This window comes from Neltuma alba, unplaced genomic scaffold (assembly GCF_004799145.2).
Source record: "Neltuma alba isolate B1F8T4 unplaced genomic scaffold, ASM479914v2 tig00003344_pilon, whole genome shotgun sequence".
Taxonomy (NCBI): Eukaryota; Viridiplantae; Streptophyta; class Magnoliopsida; order Fabales; family Fabaceae; genus Neltuma; species Neltuma alba.
The window spans coordinates 31,358-51,480 of NW_021633244.1; the positions used below are offsets into that span (position 1 = coordinate 31,358).

At 35.9% G+C, this 20,123-nt stretch overlaps 3 protein-coding genes and 1 pseudogene across 3 annotated transcripts; all 4 read left to right on the plus strand.

Annotated features, from left to right (window-relative positions):
- The first annotated feature begins 447 nt into the window (after positions 1-447).
- On the plus strand, positions 448-10,118 carry LOC114741288 (plasmodesmata-located protein 6). The gene is made up of 4 exons (XM_028929540.1): positions 448-1,186; positions 2,099-2,235; positions 2,709-2,865; positions 9,997-10,118. Exons 1-4 carry the CDS (start codon positions 448-450, stop codon positions 10,116-10,118), a joined length of 1,155 nt encoding a protein of 384 aa, XP_028785373.1.
- A 2,678-nt stretch (positions 10,119-12,796) lies between these two features.
- LOC114741289 (plasmodesmata-located protein 7-like) lies at positions 12,797-13,579 on the plus strand. Its single transcript, XM_028929541.1, has one exon. The coding sequence runs from the start codon at positions 12,797-12,799 to the stop codon at positions 13,577-13,579; it is 783 nt and encodes a 260-aa protein (XP_028785374.1).
- Positions 13,580-14,840: 1,261 nt separating this feature from the next.
- On the plus strand, positions 14,841-17,997 carry LOC114741290 (plasmodesmata-located protein 6-like). The gene is given in 4 exon segments (XM_028929542.1): positions 14,841-15,086; positions 15,088-15,607; positions 17,677-17,804; positions 17,893-17,997. Coding segments are annotated over 4 exon segments (993 nt in total). The 5' UTR covers positions 14,841-14,846.
- Positions 17,998-19,317: 1,320 nt separating this feature from the next.
- On the plus strand, positions 19,318-19,745 carry LOC114741286 (uncharacterized; annotated as a pseudogene).
- Positions 19,746-20,123: the final 378 nt, after the last annotated feature.

Consider the following 20,123-nt stretch of genomic DNA (forward strand, 5'->3'; position numbering starts at 1 on the left):
CTTCTTCGTTCATTGAAATTGCTAGACTGTTTCGTTTTCATATAATGGCAGGGATTATTTCTAATATAAGTACTTGCCAAATAATTACTTCCATAAACAATTGTCTAGTTACTGTGATTCACGAAAAGAATATACAATATTCCAAGGAACTCTCATACCTAATATCTATGCAACGAACTATACGTATCTATATATACGTCGGTGCTTGTGTTGGCAACCTCGTGTGCTTGTGGCTTGGGCTTACGCAATCATATACTGTGTGTACTGTGCATATACATGTACGTGAATTCTCTTCAAAGACGTCATATAATCATTATTACGTAGAGAAGCATACTCCCCATGCCCACGTCACTGTTTCGATCTCTTTAAGTTGTTATATATAAAAAAGGCCTACCTTCCTCTTCCTCCTCTGCCCATCTCACTTACGCATTCTCACCACACACGACCATGTCAACGCTCTCGCATCACTATCCTTCTCTTCTTCTTCCTCTTCTCCTGCTACTCAAATCCTTCACAACCCCAATGTCTTCCTCATCCACACAGGCTTTCATCTTTGGCCGTTGCTCTCAGGCTAAGTTCACGCCGGGCTCTGCCTATGAGTCTACCGTCAACTACCTTCTCGCTTCCATCGTCAAAGCCGCCATGTTCTCCTCCTACAACAACCTCACCGTCCCTCACTCCTCACAGGACACCCCCATATGCGGCCTTTTCCAGTGTCGCGGCGACCTTGCCGCTGCCGACTGCTCCCGCTGTGTTGGCCAGGCCGTCTCCCAGCTTGGCACTATCTGCCCCTACTACACCGGCGGTGCCTTGCAGCTCGACGGTTGTTTCGTTAAGTATGATGATTCCAAGTTCTTGGGCATGGAGGACAAGACTTTGGTGGTTGAGAAATGTGGGCCGACGACTGCATTGACTTCGGACGTGTTGACTCGGAGGGACGCTGTGCTCTCGTATTTGGAAACGTCCGATGGGGTGTACAAGACGTTTAGAACGACTAGCTCAGGGGATTTGCAGGGCATGGCACAGTGCGTAGGGGATTTGAGTGCACCCCAGTGCCAGGATTGCCTCTCAAACGCGATCGGACGGCTAAGAGAAGAGTGTGGGCCTGCTCAGTGGGGTCGGGTATACTTGGCCAAGTGCTGTGCACGCTACTCTGAAGGTGGGGATTACTCGTCCGAAGAAAACGGTAAGCGGCTCCGCCACCGTGAATAATAGTGGTGGTTTTGGTATTTCTGCTGTTTCGTTTTTGCTTTTATTATTATTATTATTATTATTATTATGATGATGATGATGAAGTTTTTGAATGATTATTTAGTGAGAATTGACTTGCTTGAATAATTTTCAATATACGTTTCAAGCCGCGATGAAGGCGTAGAAGGGTCGGTGCGGAAATGAAGGCCATTGGCATTTGGTAGGAGGCATAAGTTCTGATTATTCGAGATACCTTTTTTAATTTTTGTTAGGAAAACAAATATTTTGATATAGTCTGATTTTGGACCCATTTAATTGGGGTTGCTTGCCAAATTTATCGGTCTAAAAGGTTTGTCTTTTGAGTTCTGTTGCCTTCCTTCCCTCTTTTATTCTCAAAATAGGGAAAAGAAAGAATAATATAGTGAAAAGAAAGAAAGGTACGTTATTTGATCTTGTTGATGTGCTACTCTTTTGATTCATGAATGCTTCATGCCTTTCTATGTATGAGTATTTCAAAATATTTCAATTGTTAGTTAAAAGTAGCCATTTGAACTTTCTTGGTGGTGGAAAAAGCAGAACATAATTAATAAATCATACACATCACTTTATATGAAGAATCCTATGAATGAAAATAAACAATCAAATCAAAATATCAAATAAAGCAAGAATGATAGTGCCAGTTTTCCTAATTCATAAAAAAACAATGAAAGGGCCGCTTGCAGTCACAACACAAAAAGGTAGGTATTTTGGTACAGAGCATCCTCATCATTTGCGACGTCGTCTTTTCCTGATTATTAAGATTAATTATATTTAATCAGTTTGAAATTATCCCTTGTATGATGCGTAATTTTAAATTTGTTATGAACAAAGAAATCTAATTAATTGATATATGAATTGTAATGTGTAGGTAAGCGTAAAAACAAGAACGGCGATGAATTTCAGAACACACAGGTAATAATAGTTGGTGTCATAGCAATCGTAGCAGTGGTGGCTCTGCTCATCATATTCATTTCATTCTTGGCCAAGCTGTGCAAAAGCAAAGAGGTATGCTCCCTCCAGTGTTTTTTTTATAAACAATATTGGAGCTTATATCAAAATATTAGTTAAAATTAATTAAAGACAATAAATGTGTAGAAATTACAAGTTCTTTCTCCAAAATGCCTTTATTTATAGGGGAAAGAGAGTATAAGAGAGAGAATAAAAAAATTATTATAATAAAGAGAATTATAAAAGAGAGAGACTGTGTGATGAAGAGATGATGATTTGGGAAATGAGATAATAAATATTTTGAGTATTAAAATAAGTAATTAATGAGGGCAAAATAGGAAATTTGCTACAAAAATTTAAGACAACTTGTAAATATTGTTTATATTTCGAAATAAGAGGAAAATGATAATTGTTGCTTATAAAATGAGACAGAGGAAGCATTTTTTAACCTTAATTTCCTTTATATATATTGCACCCAATTTTTATCCTTTTTAATTTTCCTAATTAAGAATTTGATTAATCACCTGCAGGTGGTAATTCATGTGGAAAATAAACAAGAAACTCAGGTGGAAAACAAACAAGAAACTCAGGTGGAAATCAAACAAGAAACTCACGTGGAAAACAAGTACCCTCTCGTAATATTTCTAGTTCGGCTAATTCCTTGGTTTGCAGAAGATCCAGTCCCTTGTAACAAGTGTTAAAAGGACAGAGCCAGTTGCTCTAGGGCCTTCCCTTCTTATTTCAAAGAACTAGTTGGATTTAAGTTTCCGATTGTACCACATATGACATATTGTTCACTATGTAACTATTTCACAAATTATGTGAAATATCTTCTTGACGTGCATCATGCCACTCTGAGTCTTCACTTCATGTTAATGTCTTTGGATGAATTAGGTTGAAAGGAATGACGGTAGCAGATTCATTTCCACCAAAGATTCGAACTTTTTGAAAAGCTGATTTGGTCTGATTCTAATGTTCAATTCATCACTTTGTCAGTGAGTGAGTGGAACAGCTAAAGTTAACAGAACAAGCGGCAACAAAATACTTCAACAGATGAATACCTCATGACAGTTTGACTTGATAAAAAAAGTGGAGACGTATCCTGTATGCATGTCTGTATCAACAAACTTGCACATAACAGTTCTGTATATTGAAACAATATTAAAACTGTTGATTGGTACTTGGCTCGGAAGTTTCTAGGTTCAAAAACACGCATAATAAAAATAGTTCAGTGATGATAAAATTTTTAGATACTTAAAAGAAAGAGCAGGAGGCAAGGGGTGTCTGTGTCAGAAAAGAGGCTTGACAAGCACCGTAGGAAAATTTGAGTCCCGTGGGAACAGAAACAAGAACAAGAGTGGTTGTGGTTTCAAGAGGCTTGAGTGGTTATAAATTGAAATGTCGCGTCCATTGTCTCACCCAATTCCACTCTGTGATTTGCTCTTTTTGAGCACAAAAATCCAGTCCTGATTGAATAAATATTCGCCATCGCTCTCCTTGCCCATTTTGGTGGACCCCAGAAAAGTTTGGTCAATTTCCAAATCATTACGGGAAGAATGAAACCATTTTCTTACAGTTTAAGATTTCGCTCTTCCTTTTGTTTCGAGCGAATCGTTAATGCCCAATCCATTAACCCACATGAGGATTTTTCTTTTGGGAAAAAAAAAAGGTTGATCGTTTACCATTTGAATTGGCGACAATGTTTCTCATAGCGGATGACCTGGTCTAACTCAACCATATTAAGTCAATGTGGATTCAAAAAAGAAATTTCAAGTCAGATTTGTTGGCCAATTTGAAACAAGATCCTAAAAAGAATTTTTTTGGTGAAAATTTATAATTTTTTTTCAAGATGTATATATAAATATAATTCTATAAAGAAGTATATAATTTTTTTGAATAATTGTTGGCTAGCATTTTTTTTTTGGTGTGCCTTACATATATTTAATAATTTTGTTTTGAGGAGGAGAAAAGATATAATGTTGTAAGAGGCACGTTTTCAACAAATGGAAAAATTAAGTGGAACGGGGACCATAAGGGGCAATTTCGTCAAGGGATTGAACCAATGAGGGAAGAGATTCGAACGGAAAAGTACATGGAACGGGGACCATAAGGGGCAATTTCGTCAAGGGATTGAACCAATGAGGGAAGAGATTCGATTAGAGGTCATTTTCAATGTCTTGTTGGTACCCATTACATAATATCCGTGTGAATATGAGGCCATCGTGTTAGTGATAAGGATAAGATAACTTTAGCCATTTTTTCTTTCTCTGGTTCATTTAAAAAAAATAAAAAGAATATAATCTTTTTTTTTAAAAAAAAGGAGAAATGTCATTTTCTTGACAAAGAAGTGAAAGGGATAAGGAACCAGCCTCCATTATTAAATTTGGGTGCCATTCAGATCACTACTTAGCCAACAAATTCACTGCTTCAACAAGGGTTCCCTCTGTACCAAGAGAGAAAAGGGGAAAAAAAGGGGGGGGGGGGAGAGAGAGAGAGTTCCCCTCACGTACTTGCATAAATTATTGGAGTCACCTGCACCTAACTCAAACTGGTAAGATAAGAATTTAGATTCAAACTCTTCATACATAATAAATTAATATTAAAGAAAAAGTTTATTCAAGCCCCATATTTCCCTTGTAGAATGGATAAATCCCACATTAGTAGTAGGAATAATATTTGAACTGTCTTCTGCACTTTTCTTTTCTTGAGTTTTTTTGGGCCTCTATTGTACTTGGGACCTCTTCTTCAGGTTCCAATGCTGGCAAGTAGTGGCAATAATAAGCAGAGCTAGCGGGGGGAAATCGTGTGCGCATGTTTATCCAAATTATGGCTGAATTAAGAGACTATATATATTGATTGAGTTGCTTCAAATTTAAAAACTACAAGGATTAGGTTGTTTCACATCAAAATTGAGGGGTTGAATCAGCAATTGAAGCAAAGTACAGGTTGAAAAGTCTTATTTCCCGCGTTTTCTAGCATGATTTTTCTGGGGGCTGCCGTTCTTGCTCCCTTTGTGTCGTTTTGGGCTAAGTTTGTTTTTGTTGCGTTATTTTTGGGTCTGAGTTCTTTGGGCTATAGCCTTCTTGTATACTTGTGGGCTTTTGCAATTGCATATAAGTGGGTTTCATTCTTGGGGGAATAATGGAAATTAAGGGGCGCACAAGAGTGCGGGGATATTGACGGATTCAAGCTTCCTGGGATAATATAGTTTAAATAAATATCCTAATTATAAAAACCAGTTAACTAATTTAAAGAGATTAAAAAATAAGTTGAGTTAGTTATTTGTCTTAAATAGGTGTTGTCTTTCCTAAAATATCCTTGCTAATCAAGTATATTGATTAAAACTATTATTGTTAGAAGGGTTATTTTAGAAAAAAAAATATAAATATGAGAAACAAAGTGGATTGGAGTCTTATATTTAAGACCAAAATAAAAGTCAAACAAGATCTAATATTAAGGACCGGAGGTAGTAATAACTAAATGATTTAGATGGCTTTATATTCAAACACAATTATTTTTGACCAGTTAAAACATTTCCCACTTCAATTTTACATCACACATGGAAGTTTCCTGATTTAAGCATAGAAATCCAATATGAGACGACCGTTAGAAAATAATCACCCCTTGCACTCCATCATGACAAGGATCGCATGTTTGATTTAGTTATTTCTCGAAAGCTTCAATTGATACCCACAGAGACACAAAAGCTTGACTTTAGATCTCCTCAAAAATCAGTAAAAGTTGAAACCACCAAATAATTCAGATTCATTTGCATCTGAAGAATCTAAGCATTCGTCTGCCATTTTAGAACTGAGATTAGAACGAACTAAATGGAGGTCGGGACGAAGCTGAACAAGGAGTGGCATAAACACGAGCGGTGAGGCAACAGGAAGAATATCAGAATTCTGTTTCACGTTATGATATGTCAAGAACCCTTACCTCAGCAACAGCCAAAGGATCATAAATCCAAATATAATACTCCTCCGGTCCTAAATGTAAGACCCTTATACACACTAGTATAAGGGTCTTACATTTAGGACCGGAGGAGTATGAAAATCCTAACAAGTCAAAACATATTTATAAGTTATGAACAGTGAAATTTGGCAGAAGATTTAGTCCATCGTAACATGGCTAACAAAGGTTAAAATCTTTATTAGAAGATGTATCCACATCTAGTATTTGATAATATTTCGAACAAAATTGTCTCTAATAAAAAAAATGGATGTGCTTATTAAAAAATATTTGGAAAACTGTAAAAGGCTGAAACTCTGTTGGCTACAAGAGTATGAGAGAGTCAAGTTCTGTACATAATTACAATAAGAGGCCATTTGGAATCATGATTATAAGCACTTACAAATATGTTTTTGTAAGTTAAGATAAAACTCTTTTTACATACTTATCTTATTTTTCTTAAATTACAATTAAAAAATTAACTTATAAGTTGTTCTAAATAGAGTTTTTAGGAACAAAATGCAATAGGCCGCACATTTTTGTACAATATGTTGAAAGAAGGGAGAGAGTTAGCTAGATGTGATTAGTTAGTTTCTTTTATGATTGTATGAATGATGAAGGGCCTTTCACTTCTTCTTCTTCTTTTTTCCCCCGGTAAGCACAGTTATCCTCTTGATAGAGATAGTTTTATTTGAGTTACTGTCAAGTACTAAATATGTGAAAATAGAATGCAAAAGCCTAAGGAATAAGTTGGGCCGAATTTCATTTATGAGTGTGCATTCTTCGGGCCGAGTTTCCAAGTGGGCCCAAACCTCTACAAAGATTAGTTTTTTAGTGGAAATTTTGAAGAATTGACAGTTGTATAAAAAACGATTGGAAGAACAGCCTGACAAGTTTAAACGTATGATGATAATATAATACACGAAACATTTTCTTATTAATTATGAGAAAACCTGATTTCTAAAAAGACAAGATAATAAATTATACGTGATTTTTTTTTTTGACCTCGGAATTCTACGTGAATTTTAAATTATATAATCATATTTAATACGTTCAAATTCTATATATATATATATATACATATATTGTATAATGTATATATATTCCTTGTTGTTGAGAAAGACATGATTGATTCGAATTCTTCTTATTGGAAAAATGATTTTTTTAAAAATATTTGATACGGTTATAGTATGGCAATGATAAAATGAAAATATGAGTGAATAGTACGTTAACCCGGAATTAAAAAAAATATATATACTATTTTTTAAAAACTTTCAAAATCAACTTGTAATTCAATACCCTAGGCTCATAATTTTGTTTGGTAATAAAACCATGTATATAATGCCTGATAAACATCATACGAATGTTGAGTTACTTGCACTTAATTCAATTATCACTGATCAAATTAATAAGAATTGTGCACTGTGAGTTTAAAAATACTTTTGAGTTTTGACCAAAAGTTGGTGTTCGAAGAATATATAATACTCCTCCGGTCCTAATTATAAGACCCAATTGACTTATTTGAGGAAATTAAGGAAGTAAGTTAAGTTGGTTATTTATAATAAATAAGTGTTGTTATTCCTAAAATATTCTTTCTAATTAAGTATATTGGTTAAAACTATCATTATTAGAAGGATTATCTTGGAAAAAATGCATAAATATAAGAGAGAAAATAGATTGGGTCTTATAATTAGGACCAAATAAAAAGTCAAATTGAGTCTTATAATAAGGATCGGAAGAGTATTTTTTTTGGGGGCTTTGGTCAAGAGAAGGCATCATTGAATTAAATTAAATATATGATGTGTCAGTTTATAATCTCGCAGATTATGATTAAGGAAGCCATCATTACTCGATTATATTATGCGACGTAGAGGGGAGCGTCGTTAGTTTAAGAGGGCGATTGGACAAATCATCAATTTTATACTTCAGCAACTTACCATACGTTCTTCTGGTCCTATTTATAAAACACTTTTAACATATTTTATATAGATCAAGAGAAACTTTAAACTGTATTAATTTTTCATTAAAATATAATAACTTTCAACTTTACCAATATTTAATATATACATCTTTTAAAAAATAATTATCTATACTATAATAAATGAATGACAATATAATACATTTATGATAAAAATTTAATGAAGTAACTCATAAATAAGACAAATAAAAATCTTCTCTCTGTGTCTCATAATAGGACCAGAAGAGTACTATTATAATTTATGTATGGGACCTAAATAATTATAACAAGACGAATTCCATGGAATCTTCTTTTATTCTACCTCTTCCCTCAAACCATGGTTGTTTCTTTTGGTTCTGTCCCAATCTGTTAAATCCCTGGCAACGGCACATCTTCCAAAAAAAAAATCCCTTTAACTAATGTTGATTAATCAACCACTTTGGACAAGAAAATAATGTTTATACATATGCTTTTTTTTCTTAATCAAATTTTGCCTATATTTGATATGTTGTATTTGTTTATATATGTGGAAAAGTATAAGATGGTGTTGTGAAAGAATACGCTGCGACGTTTGGCAATGAGCCATGATCATTAGGTTCAACTACGAAGTCATAAAGATAAAAATGAACAATATAATGTCAAATCAAAATAAAATAGATTTATGAGATGGGCCAAAGTGGGCCTCATTTATTTAACCCTGCCCCTCCTTATAAATAAAAAGTACTTTGGATTTTTTTTTGACAAAAAAAACTCATTTGTGTGTGCATGTGTGTATATATTGTGAAGTATAAAATTACTTACTTGAAAAAAAATTTACTTAAAAATAAGAAAATAAGCTAAATCAAACACTCTAGATCATCTCATACTTTGGGTAAACAAAATGTTGTCTTGCTTTGAACCTGCATTTGAATTGAAGCTGACTCCGCATGTCCACTAGATGTTGTGGGAAAACAGCACATCAATATCTTCACTTACGAGGATGGGTCCTAAGAAAACGCCTTCATGAAAGCACTCAGGCACATCTCTTGGAAGAATATGCATTAACGGGAATTGGATTTAGTAGAAAGACCAGGTTTTTATAACATGATTAATGAAAATTAAAATTTTTGTCAGAAGAAATATTCATATTTAGTGCCCGATAATATCTTGAATAGAATTATCTTTAATAAAAAGATGTATATGCTTATTAAAAAAAGATTTGGAAAAATGTGAGGGGTTGAAGTTTTGGTGATAGCAAAAGTATGAGAGTCAATTTCTGTACATAATTACATTAACTGGTCATTTGGAATCATGATTATAAACATGTTTAACATAAGTCAAGAGAGAATTCTTCTTGTATATTTATCTCGTTTTAGGAAAATCATGATTAAAAAATAAAAAAATGACAAAAAAAGTTGAAAATTATTAAATGTCAAATAAGAAATATCAACAAAAATTTGCTGTCATTATCTAACTAATGACTTATTAAAGTAAATTTGATATTTTACAAAGTAACTCATAATTGTTTGCGAAAAATTATCATTGTGCATGTCAATACAAAAACATGAAGCACTAAAAAAATGAAATGAAATAACTATTGGAGTTAATTCATAAAACAATCTTTGGCCAAAAAAAAATTATAAAACAATCATACTCATAAATAAATTAGATAAATAGAAATAGATCAGTTTCCCTCACGTCTCTTGCCTACGTGAATGGAGTCTTTTGAGCTACTAACCTGTTCCTTCTCTAAAAACACGCCCACTCTTTCTTCTCTTCCCTAACAAATCACTTCCTTCCTTATTGTCTCCCACTCACCTCAGCCAATCGGCCGTGGCTTCCATTGAAAGTAACAATCAAGAGGGTATCTTTAATTACTTCTATTCTTTGACTTGGCAATATACTTTAATTATTCCATTTTCACCTTCAAGGTGATATTCCAGCAGGTTTTCATGCAGCAGCATCAGATTTAATTGCTGAGCCCCACCAAAATGTTCTGCAAAAGCACACTTACTTCTTCGACAGGAACCAGGACGGCGTCGTCTACCCCTGAGAGACTTTCCGAGGTGAATCAAATAGGAATTTGTAGACGGAAACAAATTCAAGGAGGAATATTGACTAACAGTAATCATATTGAATCTTGTGATTGTAGGGCTTCGTGCAATCGGTTGCGGCATCTTCTTGTCTTCTGTATTTTCACTTTTGCTCCCTCTGGCTCTGAGTCAGAAAACTCGCCCCGTAACTTTCTCTATCTTTTCTTTTCTAGCATAGTTTTCAACGTGGTTGTATTTGAATAGAAGGAGATATGTTGATGTCGATAAGTGACAATTAAGTGGGATTCGTATTGATGAATGGTGCAGGGAAAATGTCCTTCTCTGTTTTTACCAACTAGAGTTAGAAATGTCCAGGGGGGCAAGCATGGGAGCGACTCCGGTGTTTATGATTCTCAAAGAAGGTTCGTGTGAGTTGTTCTTCTAAACATTTCTTCTTCTTGATAATTTTCAAGTGATCCACTCACATGATGAAGTGGTTTATAAGTTCAAAAGGTTCTACCATCTAATAAGCTAGTGTTTTAAATTTGTGCTTGCAATATTAGTGCTTTCATCGGAAGTGTTGAAGGCAGAATGCATTGTTACAAGTCTCATGTTGAGAAGTGTCACAAGAGAAATAAGGCTAGTAAGTTTAAGAAGCTCGACCACCATAGACTAGTCTTTTGAGATGTTCTTTTCCTTGCTCATAATATTGATGCAATATTTTCTATTTAGGACGTGATCGATATGTACATAAAGTGATAGCTATGATTCTTTACTCTGTTTATTTGGACAGCATTTCTCATTCATTCCCCAATCTTATTTTCATATGTATGTATATACCACACGAATGCTTTAACATGAGATAAAGTGTCAGCCATGCCCAAGGCAAACAAAGATCCTAAGGATTACTGTGGATGGTAATAACTCAACATTAATCAATTAACCTTTTTGTCATTTACTACAGGGTTGGTAGCTAGGCAGAGTGGGCATTTTTGTATTATCTTTGCAAAGACAAGAATGGTTTACCACGCAAAGAAACAGTGAGAGTTGTTTATGATGGTACCTTTTTTCATCAGATGGAAAAGGACCACTCTTCCAACACTACCCTCTAATTTTACAGATTCTTTCATCAAAACTAAAATATGGACATGAATTGTTGAATAATGGTGTTGGGTTTCATTTGTACCATTAGCATCCTCGGTTAACAATTTTGTAATACAGTGACATGAAAATTTACGGACAAATGGATGGCCAGTGATTGTCCCTCTATTTTTTTTGTCCCAAAGGCTACAGCAGTTACTTTACGAGTCATCCGCGATAGTCACATGAAACTTCAGATTACAGTCATGAAAGGTCCTTATTTGAGATCAGTTAGTGGGCTGAATTCCGGTGTAGGCCCAACTTGGTTTTCCATAGTTAGTCCATTGAAATCTAGTAAGCCATCGAAACCTAACTCATTTAAACAAAAAATCACAATCGTTTTCATCGGCATGTGAGAGAGACTTTGGATTATGTTCATTGACGATAATAGAAACCTTGCATATATATGTCACTTGTACTGCCCTAAAATGTTGTATCAATGATATACATCATTACCAATACTAATATACTTTTTCCGCTATTTAATTAATTTACATAAATTAAAAATAATTAATAAATTAGTTATTTGTAAAAAAAAATATTTTTTTACAAAAAACCCCTCCTTTTAATCATACAATTGCCATTCAACTTTGCAGTACAATAATTTTATGCAGTTTGAAAAAATAATAGATGAGAAAAAACAAAGAAAATTAATATATATTATAGTTAAGATCAAAACAAACTCTCCAATTAACTAGTTTCTATAGTTGAAAAATATCTTCTGCTTAATATATTTACCACCACCAAACAGGTATATTTGGACAAAACAAAAAACAAAAGGTTGAAGAGAAAATGAGGATGGGGATAAGTAGTAGAGGGCAACAAAACCTAAACCCTAACGTTGACCGGTTGTAGTGCTGTGTGTTGTTGTGGTGGCGATATTAAAAGACCAAGAGAAAAATCCTCACAAAACACACGCGCGCGCATGCACAACAGTGTAAATTAAATTTTACAACAATTATGTAAACAAACAAATAAACAATCATGCAAAGGTGCCTTCATTATTGAAGCCTATAAAGTGACTTTCCCCTCGTTAATCTAATAGGCACTGTCAATTATTGGAAGCTTGTTTAATATGAAGTCAATCGTCAACCATGATCATTATACTATGCTTTCTTCTTCGTTCATTTGATTTCTAGGCTGTTTCGTTTTCATCTAGTGGCAGGATTATTTCTAATGTAATTAGTGCTTGCCAAATAATTACTTTCATAAACAATTGTCTACTTGTTGTGATTCACAAAAAGAATACAATATTCCAAGGAACTCTTATGCCTAATATACATGCAACGAACTATACGTACCTATACGTCGGAGCTTGTGTTGGCAACCTCGTGTGCCCCTGGTTTGGGCGTACGCAATCATATACTCTGTGTACTGTGTATATACACATGCGTGAATTCTCTTCAAAGACATCATATAATCATTACTACGGACACAAGCATACCCACACACACATGTCGCTGTTTCGATCGCTTTAAGTTGTTATCTATAAAAAAGGCCTACTTGCTCCTCTTCCTCTGCCCATCTCACTCACGCATTTTCACCACCACGCACGACCATGTCAATGCTCTCTTCTCACTTTCCTTCTCTTCTTCTTCTTCCTCCTCCTTTTTTGCTACTCATATCCTTCGCAACCCCAACGTCTTCCTCCTCCTCCTCCTCCACCCAGGCTTTCATCTATAGCAGTTGCTCTCAGGCTAAGTTCATGCCAGACTCTGCCTATGAGTCCGCCGTCAGCTCCCTTCTCACTTCCATCGTCAACGGCGCCATGCTCTCCTCCTACAACAACCTCACCGTCCCTTCCTCCTCCACACAAAACACCCCCATCAACGGCCTTTTCCAGTGTCGCGGCGACCTTGCCGCTGCCGAATGCTCCCGCTGTGTTGCCCAGGCTGTCTCCCAGCTTGGCACCATCTGCCCCGACTCCACAGGCGGCGCCTTGCAGCTCGACGGTTGTTTCGTTATGTATGATGATTCCGAGTTCTTGGGCGTCGAGGACAAGACTTTGGTCGTTAAGAAATGCGGGCCTTCCACTGCGTTTACTTCAGATGGGTTGACTCGAAGAGATGCTGTGCTGTCGTATTTGGAGACGTCCGATGGGGTGTACAAGGCATTTAGAACGACTAGCTTGGGGAATTTGCAGGGTATAGCGCAGTGCGTAGGGGATTTGAGTGCGACCGATTGCCAGGATTGCCTCTCAAATGCGATTGGACGGCTAAGAGAAGAGTGTGGGCCCGCTCAGTGGGGTCGGGTAGGCTTGACCAAGTGCTACGCGTGCTACTCCGAAGGTGGAGATTACTCGCCCGATGAAAACAGTAAGCGGCTCTGCCACCGTGAATAGTGGTGGTTTTGTTTTTTTTTTAATACAGTAATATGAATGAAAATAAACAATCAAATCAAATCAAAATATCAAATAAAGCAAGAATGATAGTGCCATTTTTCTAATGAAAGGGCCGCTTGCAGTCACAACACAAAAAGGTAGGTATTTTGGTACAGAGCATCCTCATCATTTGCGACGTCGTCTTTTCCTGATTATTAAGATTAATCATATTTAATCAGTTTGAAATTATCCCTTGTATGATGCGTAATTTTAAATTTGTTATGAACAAAGAAATCTAATTAATTGATATATGAATTGTAATGTGTAGGTAAGCGTAAAAGTAAAAACAGTGATGGACTTCAGAAGACGCAGACAATAATAGTTGGCGTTGTAGCAGTGACGGCTGTGCTCACCCCGTTCATTTCATTCTTGACCAAGGTCATAAAAAGCAAAGTAGTATATTTTTTAACCTTAATTCCCCTTATGTATATTATACCCAATTTTTATCCTTTTTAATTTTTCTAATTAAAAATTTGATTAATCACCTGCAGGGGGGAACTGGAGGAGAAAATCATGGGGATAACAAACCCCCTCCCACAATACCTCCAGTTCAGCTTATACTACCAATTAGTCGGCCGGATTGCCCAACTCGGTTTCCCATATGTAGTCCATCGAAATCGCAATCGTGTTCATCGACATGTGAGGGAGGGGCAAGTGATGACAATAGAAACCTTGTGTGTATGAGTCACTTGTACTGCCCTTAAATGTTGTATCAATGATATACATCAATATCAATAATAATATACTTTTTCCGCTATTTAATTAATTTACATAAATAAAAAATAATTAATAAATTGGTTATTTGTAAAAAAAAATCTTTTTTTTTAAAGTACCCCTCCTTTTAATCATACAATTGCTGTTCAACTTTGCAGGGCAATAATTTTATGTAGTTTGGAAAAAAATAATAGATGAGAAAAACAAAGAAAAATAATATATGATAGTTCAGATCAAAACAAGCTCTTCAATTAACTAGTTTCTATGGTTAAAACCATATAATATATATATATATATATATATATATATATAAAACAAAGTCTATATACACACCTCCATATGAATTTTTTTTATTTTATTAAAGAGGCAGGTAATAATAGCTTAAAGTTACAAATAGGATAGAATGTGCAATCTCCCACTTATAAGAGAGCATCAATATCACTAAATTACAAAAGGCCTACCTTCCTCCTCTTCCTCTGCCCATCTCACTTGCGCATTCTTGCCACCCACGACCATGTCAATGCTCTCTTCTCACTTTCCTTCTCTTGTTCTTCTTCTTCCTCCTCTCCTGCTCCTCACATCCTTCACAACCCCAACGTCTTCCTCCTCCACCTCCTCCATCCAGGCTTTCATCTTTGGCAGTTGCTCTCAGGCTAAGTTTGCGCCGGCCTCTGCCTATGAGTCCGCCGTCAACTCCCTTCTCACTTCCATCGTCAACTCCGCCATGCTTTCCTCCTAAAATAACATCACCATCCCTTACGTACTCCTCCTCACAGGACACCCCCATCTACGGCCTTTTCCAGTGTCGCGGCGACCTTGCCGCTGCCGATTGCTCCTGCTGTGTTGCCCATGCCGTCTCCCAGCTTGGCACCATCTGCCCTGACTCCACAGGCGGTGCCTTGGAGCTCGACGGTTGTTTCGTTAAGTATGATGATTCCGAGTTCTTGGGCGTCGAGGACAAGACTTTGGTCGTTAAGAAATGTGGACCGTCCACTGCGTTTACTTCGGATGGGTTGACTCGAAGAGATGCTGTGCTGTCACATTTGGAGACATCCGATGGGGTGTACAAGGCGTTTAGAACGACTAGCTTGGGGGATTTGCAGGGTACAGCGCAGTGTGTAGGGGATTTGAGTGCGACCGATTGCCAGGATTGCCTCTCAAATGCGATTGGACGGCTAAGAGAAGAGTGTGGGCCCGCTCAGTGGGGTCGGGTAGGCTTGGCCAAGTGCTACGCGTGCTACTCCGAAGGTGGAGATTACTCGCCTGATGAAAACGGTAAGCGGCTCCGCCACCGTGAATAGTAGTGGTTTTGTAATTTTTTTTTTTAACATAGACGGGATACTAAGGACCTTAAAAAAAGGCTCAGCAAAAACTAAAAGCTATAAAAGAGAAGAAACTTAAGAAAACCAAACTAACTCTCCTCATCACCTTCTACCGAAAAGGTAAATAGGTAGAGGGTGATTAAAGATATAAAATATGTTGTTACTATTGTGAGCAAATTTTACTAAATGATCAGCATAAGAATTATCCTCTCTGTAGATATGTTGGAAAACTATTTGCCAATTCCTATGCAAATGAAACCTAGTATCCATAATGATGTCCTTGAAAGGTAGCTCATCTCATCTTTGAGTTATGAGGTTAATAGCTTCTAAACAATCAGAATATAAAGCTATTTTCCCATAATTTTTTTTCTAACAAAGATTTAGAACATGAAAAATTCCAATCACTTTAGTAATTGTGGAGGGGACATTTATCAATTTGCAGCTAAAGCCACATATCTACTGGCTTGAACAGTCTCGATTCACTCCTTCATATCCGCTTCTTTCATCTCCAAAAATTGATCCATCCACTTCAAGCTTGATCGTTCCTTTTCTAAGATTGTTTCCCTGTGACCTATGCAAAGGTGTCCATTGGTAGGGGGATGGTTTTGTGATTTCCACTATTCCGTTTTTGCTTTGGTATGATGATGACGACGACGACGACGACGACGACGATGATGATGATGAAGTTTTTGCGTGATTATTTAGTGAGAATTGACTTGCTTGAATAATTTTCAATTTACATTTCAAGCCACGATGAATATGTAGAAGGGTCAGTGTGGGAATGAACACCATTGGTATTTGGCAGGAGACATAGGTTCTAATTAGAGCTGCATAATGGATAGACTGGATCAGACTAAAACTCTACCTGAAGTCTGGTCTGATTTTTGGTCGGGTTGGGTTTGGCAGTTTGTGATCTGGTCCAGTTCAATGATGATTTAAGGTCGAGTTGAACTAGACTTGATCCACCAGACTAGTGGAATGGTTCGGACAATCTAGGTTTCCAATTTTCTTTTCTATTTTTTTTTTAAGTTTTTTTATATGAAGCAAGATTTCAACATGGTAAATACAATTTAAGACAACAAAAAATACCTATAATCATATAAAACTCATCCTAAAATATTAAGACTTCATCATAAATACATAAAAATTTCTAAAAATATTTTTTAAAAATTAAAAGTAACATCTAAATTACAAATTATTGAAAAATAAAAAATTCACCTAAACTGGACCAGACCAGTCCAGGTAGTCTGATCACTTGGTCCAAAACTCAGTTCAGCCCGACCAACCAGTCTAGTCTAATTTCATTATATAGTTTATTTGGATTGGATTGGACAGAACTGGACCACTTCGAATTGGACTGGACCGAACCGAATCATTGAATTTTTGCACATCCCTGGTTCTAATCATTCAAGATCCCTTTTTTACTTTTTGTTAGGGAAAAAAATATTTTGATATAGCCTGATTAATGGGTTTACTTGCAAAATTTATCGGCCTAAAAAGTTTGTCTTTGAGTTTTGCCGCCTTTCTTCCATCTTTTATTCTCAAGATAGGATAGGGAAAAGAAAGAATAATATAATAAAAAGAAAGAAAGAGACATTATTTGATGTTTTTGACCTGCTCTTTTGATTCATGGATGCTTTATGAATACTTCAACTGTTAATTAAAAGTAGCCATTTGAACTTTCTTAGTGGTAGGAAAAAACAAACTTAATTAATATATCATACACATCACTTTACATAAAGAATCCTATGGATGAAAATAAACAATCAAATCAAATCAAAATATCAAATAAAGCAAGAATGATAGTGCCATTTTTCCAATGAAAGGGCCGCTTGCAGTCACAACACAAAAAGGTAGGTATTTTGGTACAGAGCATCTCATCATTTGCGACGTCGTCTATTCCTGATTATTAAGATTAATCATATTTGATTAGTTTGAAATTATCCCTTGTACGATGCATAATTTTAAATTTGTTATGAACAAAGAAATCTAATTAATTGATATATGAATTGTAATGTGTAGGTAAGCGTAAAAGCAAGAACGGCGATGGACTTCAAAAGATGCAGACAATAATAGTTGGCGTCGTAGTAGTGGTGGCTCTGCTCACCACTTTCATTTCATTATTGACCAAGCCGAGCCAAAGCAAAATAGTATATTTTTTAACCTTAATTTCCCTTATGTATATTACACTCAATTTTTATCCTTTTTAATTTTCCTAATTAAAAATTTATTAATCAGCCGCAGGTGGTAAATCCAGAAGAACCTGTGGATAACAAACCCCCTCCCACAACACTTCCAGTTCCGCCAGCTTATTGCATTTGCGAGATGGCTAAGCAATTTTAAAATCTTTATCGGAAGATGTATCCATATCTAGTGTTTGATAATATCTCAAATAAGATTACCTCTGATAAAAAAAATGTATGTGCTTATTAAAAAATATTTGGAAAACTGTGAGAGGCTGAAGCTCTAGTGTCTGCAAGATTATGAGAGTCAAGTTCTATACATAGTTATATTAAGAGGCCATTTGGACTCATGATTATAAGTACTTATAAGTACGTTTATGTAAATCAGGACAAAACTCTTCTTATATACTTATCTTATTTTTCTTAAATTATTATCAAATAAATAACTTATAAGTTGTTTCAAACGAACTTTTTTAAAGAGGAAATGCAACAGGCCGCACATTTTTGTTCAATATGTTGAAAGAAGCGAGAGAATTAGTTAGGCGTGATTAGTTAGTTTCTTTTATGATCATATGAATAATGAAAGGCCTTTCACTTCTTTCTTCTTTTTTTTTTTGGTAAGCACAAGTATCCTCTTGGTAAAGGTAATTTTGTCTAGGTCAATGTCAGGCACTAAATATGTAAAAGCAAAATGCAAAAACCTAAATAATAAGTTAAGCTGAGACAATATCGGGTACTAAGTATGCATTCTTTAAGCTAGGTTTCCAAGTGGGCCCAAACCCCTACAAAGATATTTGTTTTAGTGGAAATTTGGAAGAATAGACAGTTGTATCAAAAATTTTTTTGAAGAACAGCTTGACAAGTTTGAACTTATGAATATCAATTTTAAAATATCCGAAAATAATATCATTTTATATGATACACGAAACATTTCCCTATTAATTATGAGAAACCTGATTTCTAAAAAGACAACATAATAAATTACACGTCATTTTTTTTTACCTCGGAATTCTACGTGAATTTTAAATTATATACTCATACATTTTTAATACGTTCAAATTGATAACGAACCATCTCAAATTAAAAATTATTGTGGGGGAAAGTTTCATTATTTTAAGATTATATACATGATATGTATAAGTAATTTGTAGGTCCTCTTAATTAGTCAAATTATTATAGGAAACTAATATTAACAATTTTACTAATGACGAAACTTGTGTATTAGCTTAACTGTTTTTTTTTTCTTTTGGCCGAGGAGAAACTTGGATATATTCTGGTCAAATGAAAAAGCTTAAAATTTATGTGAGCACCACACGGCGAAGGAAAGGCAACACATGAAATTTGAGTCTCCCACGTGTAGCGCTACGTGTCGTTTCGCTCTTCTGACCCCAGAGAACAACTTGTCTCCTAAGAAAAGCGGCATTCCCCTTCTCCAGAACGAAATAAAGAAAAAAAAGCGCCGGTCTTTCCCACCAAAAACCGTCATCGCATCGCAGATCTGTGGCACAGACCAAACATCGGTGTTCCCATGGCGCTCGAATGGGTTGTGCTTGGATACGCCGCCGCCGCCGAGGCCATTATGGTGCTCCTGGCATCGACGGCCTCCGCAAAGGCTTGATCGCTGTTACCCGAAATTTGCTCAAGCCCTTCCTCTCCATCGTCCCGTTTTGCCTCTTCTTGCTCATGGATATCCACTGGAAGTACGAGACTCGCCCTAGTTGCGAGGCTGACTCCTGCACCCCTACGGAGTACCTCCGACACCAGAAGTCCATCATGAAGAGCCAGCTCAATGCCCTCCTCATTGCCGCCGCTTTGGTCTTCTATTGGCTTCTCCACTCCGTCATCAATCTCGTTGTTAAGATTGAGCAGTTGAATCAGCGGGCGGAGCGCTTGAAGAATCGGGATTGAGTCCTCTCATGACTGGCAATTAGCGAGTCAATCAGGGTTTGGAGCGTATAACTCTCTTTTCGTGTGTTATAATGGATACCATTTCTTTCAATGTGTGTGTTCTTTTTCATTAATTTTCAAATTTTGGCTACTATTGTGTCGATGGTAGTTTTGCTTGTCCAACATTCTCTTTTTGGTTGATTATCTTGGTTAATACGATATGTTTGAAACTTCACAAGGGCTTTCTCTGTTGATTCTTATCAATGGATCGTTGATACAGCTTATTCGTCTCAAAATGTGGATTTACCCGCATACATTCTATCTTAGTCGCGGTCCGTTTAATTGTAATGCATGCGTAAAACTCAGCCTTAAGGAAAAACAAATGGTTGCTGAAGAATT

Excerpts from the sequence above, each read along its gene's own strand:
- LOC114741289 (XM_028929541.1), top strand. The coding sequence starts at position 12,797 with ATGTCAATGCTCTCTTCTCACTTTCCTTCTCTTCTTCTTCTTCCTCCT.
- LOC114741288 (XM_028929540.1), top strand. The coding sequence starts at position 448 with ATGTCAACGCTCTCGCATCACTATCCTTCTCTTCTTCTTCCTCTTCTC. Across the intron at positions 1,187-2,098 it reads TTACTCGTCCGAAGAAAACG|GTAAGCGTAAAAACAAGAAC; the intron begins GTAAGCGGCTCC and ends TGTAATGTGTAG. Across the intron at positions 2,236-2,708 it reads AGCTGTGCAAAAGCAAAGAG|GTGGTAATTCATGTGGAAAA; the intron begins GTATGCTCCCTC and ends AATCACCTGCAG.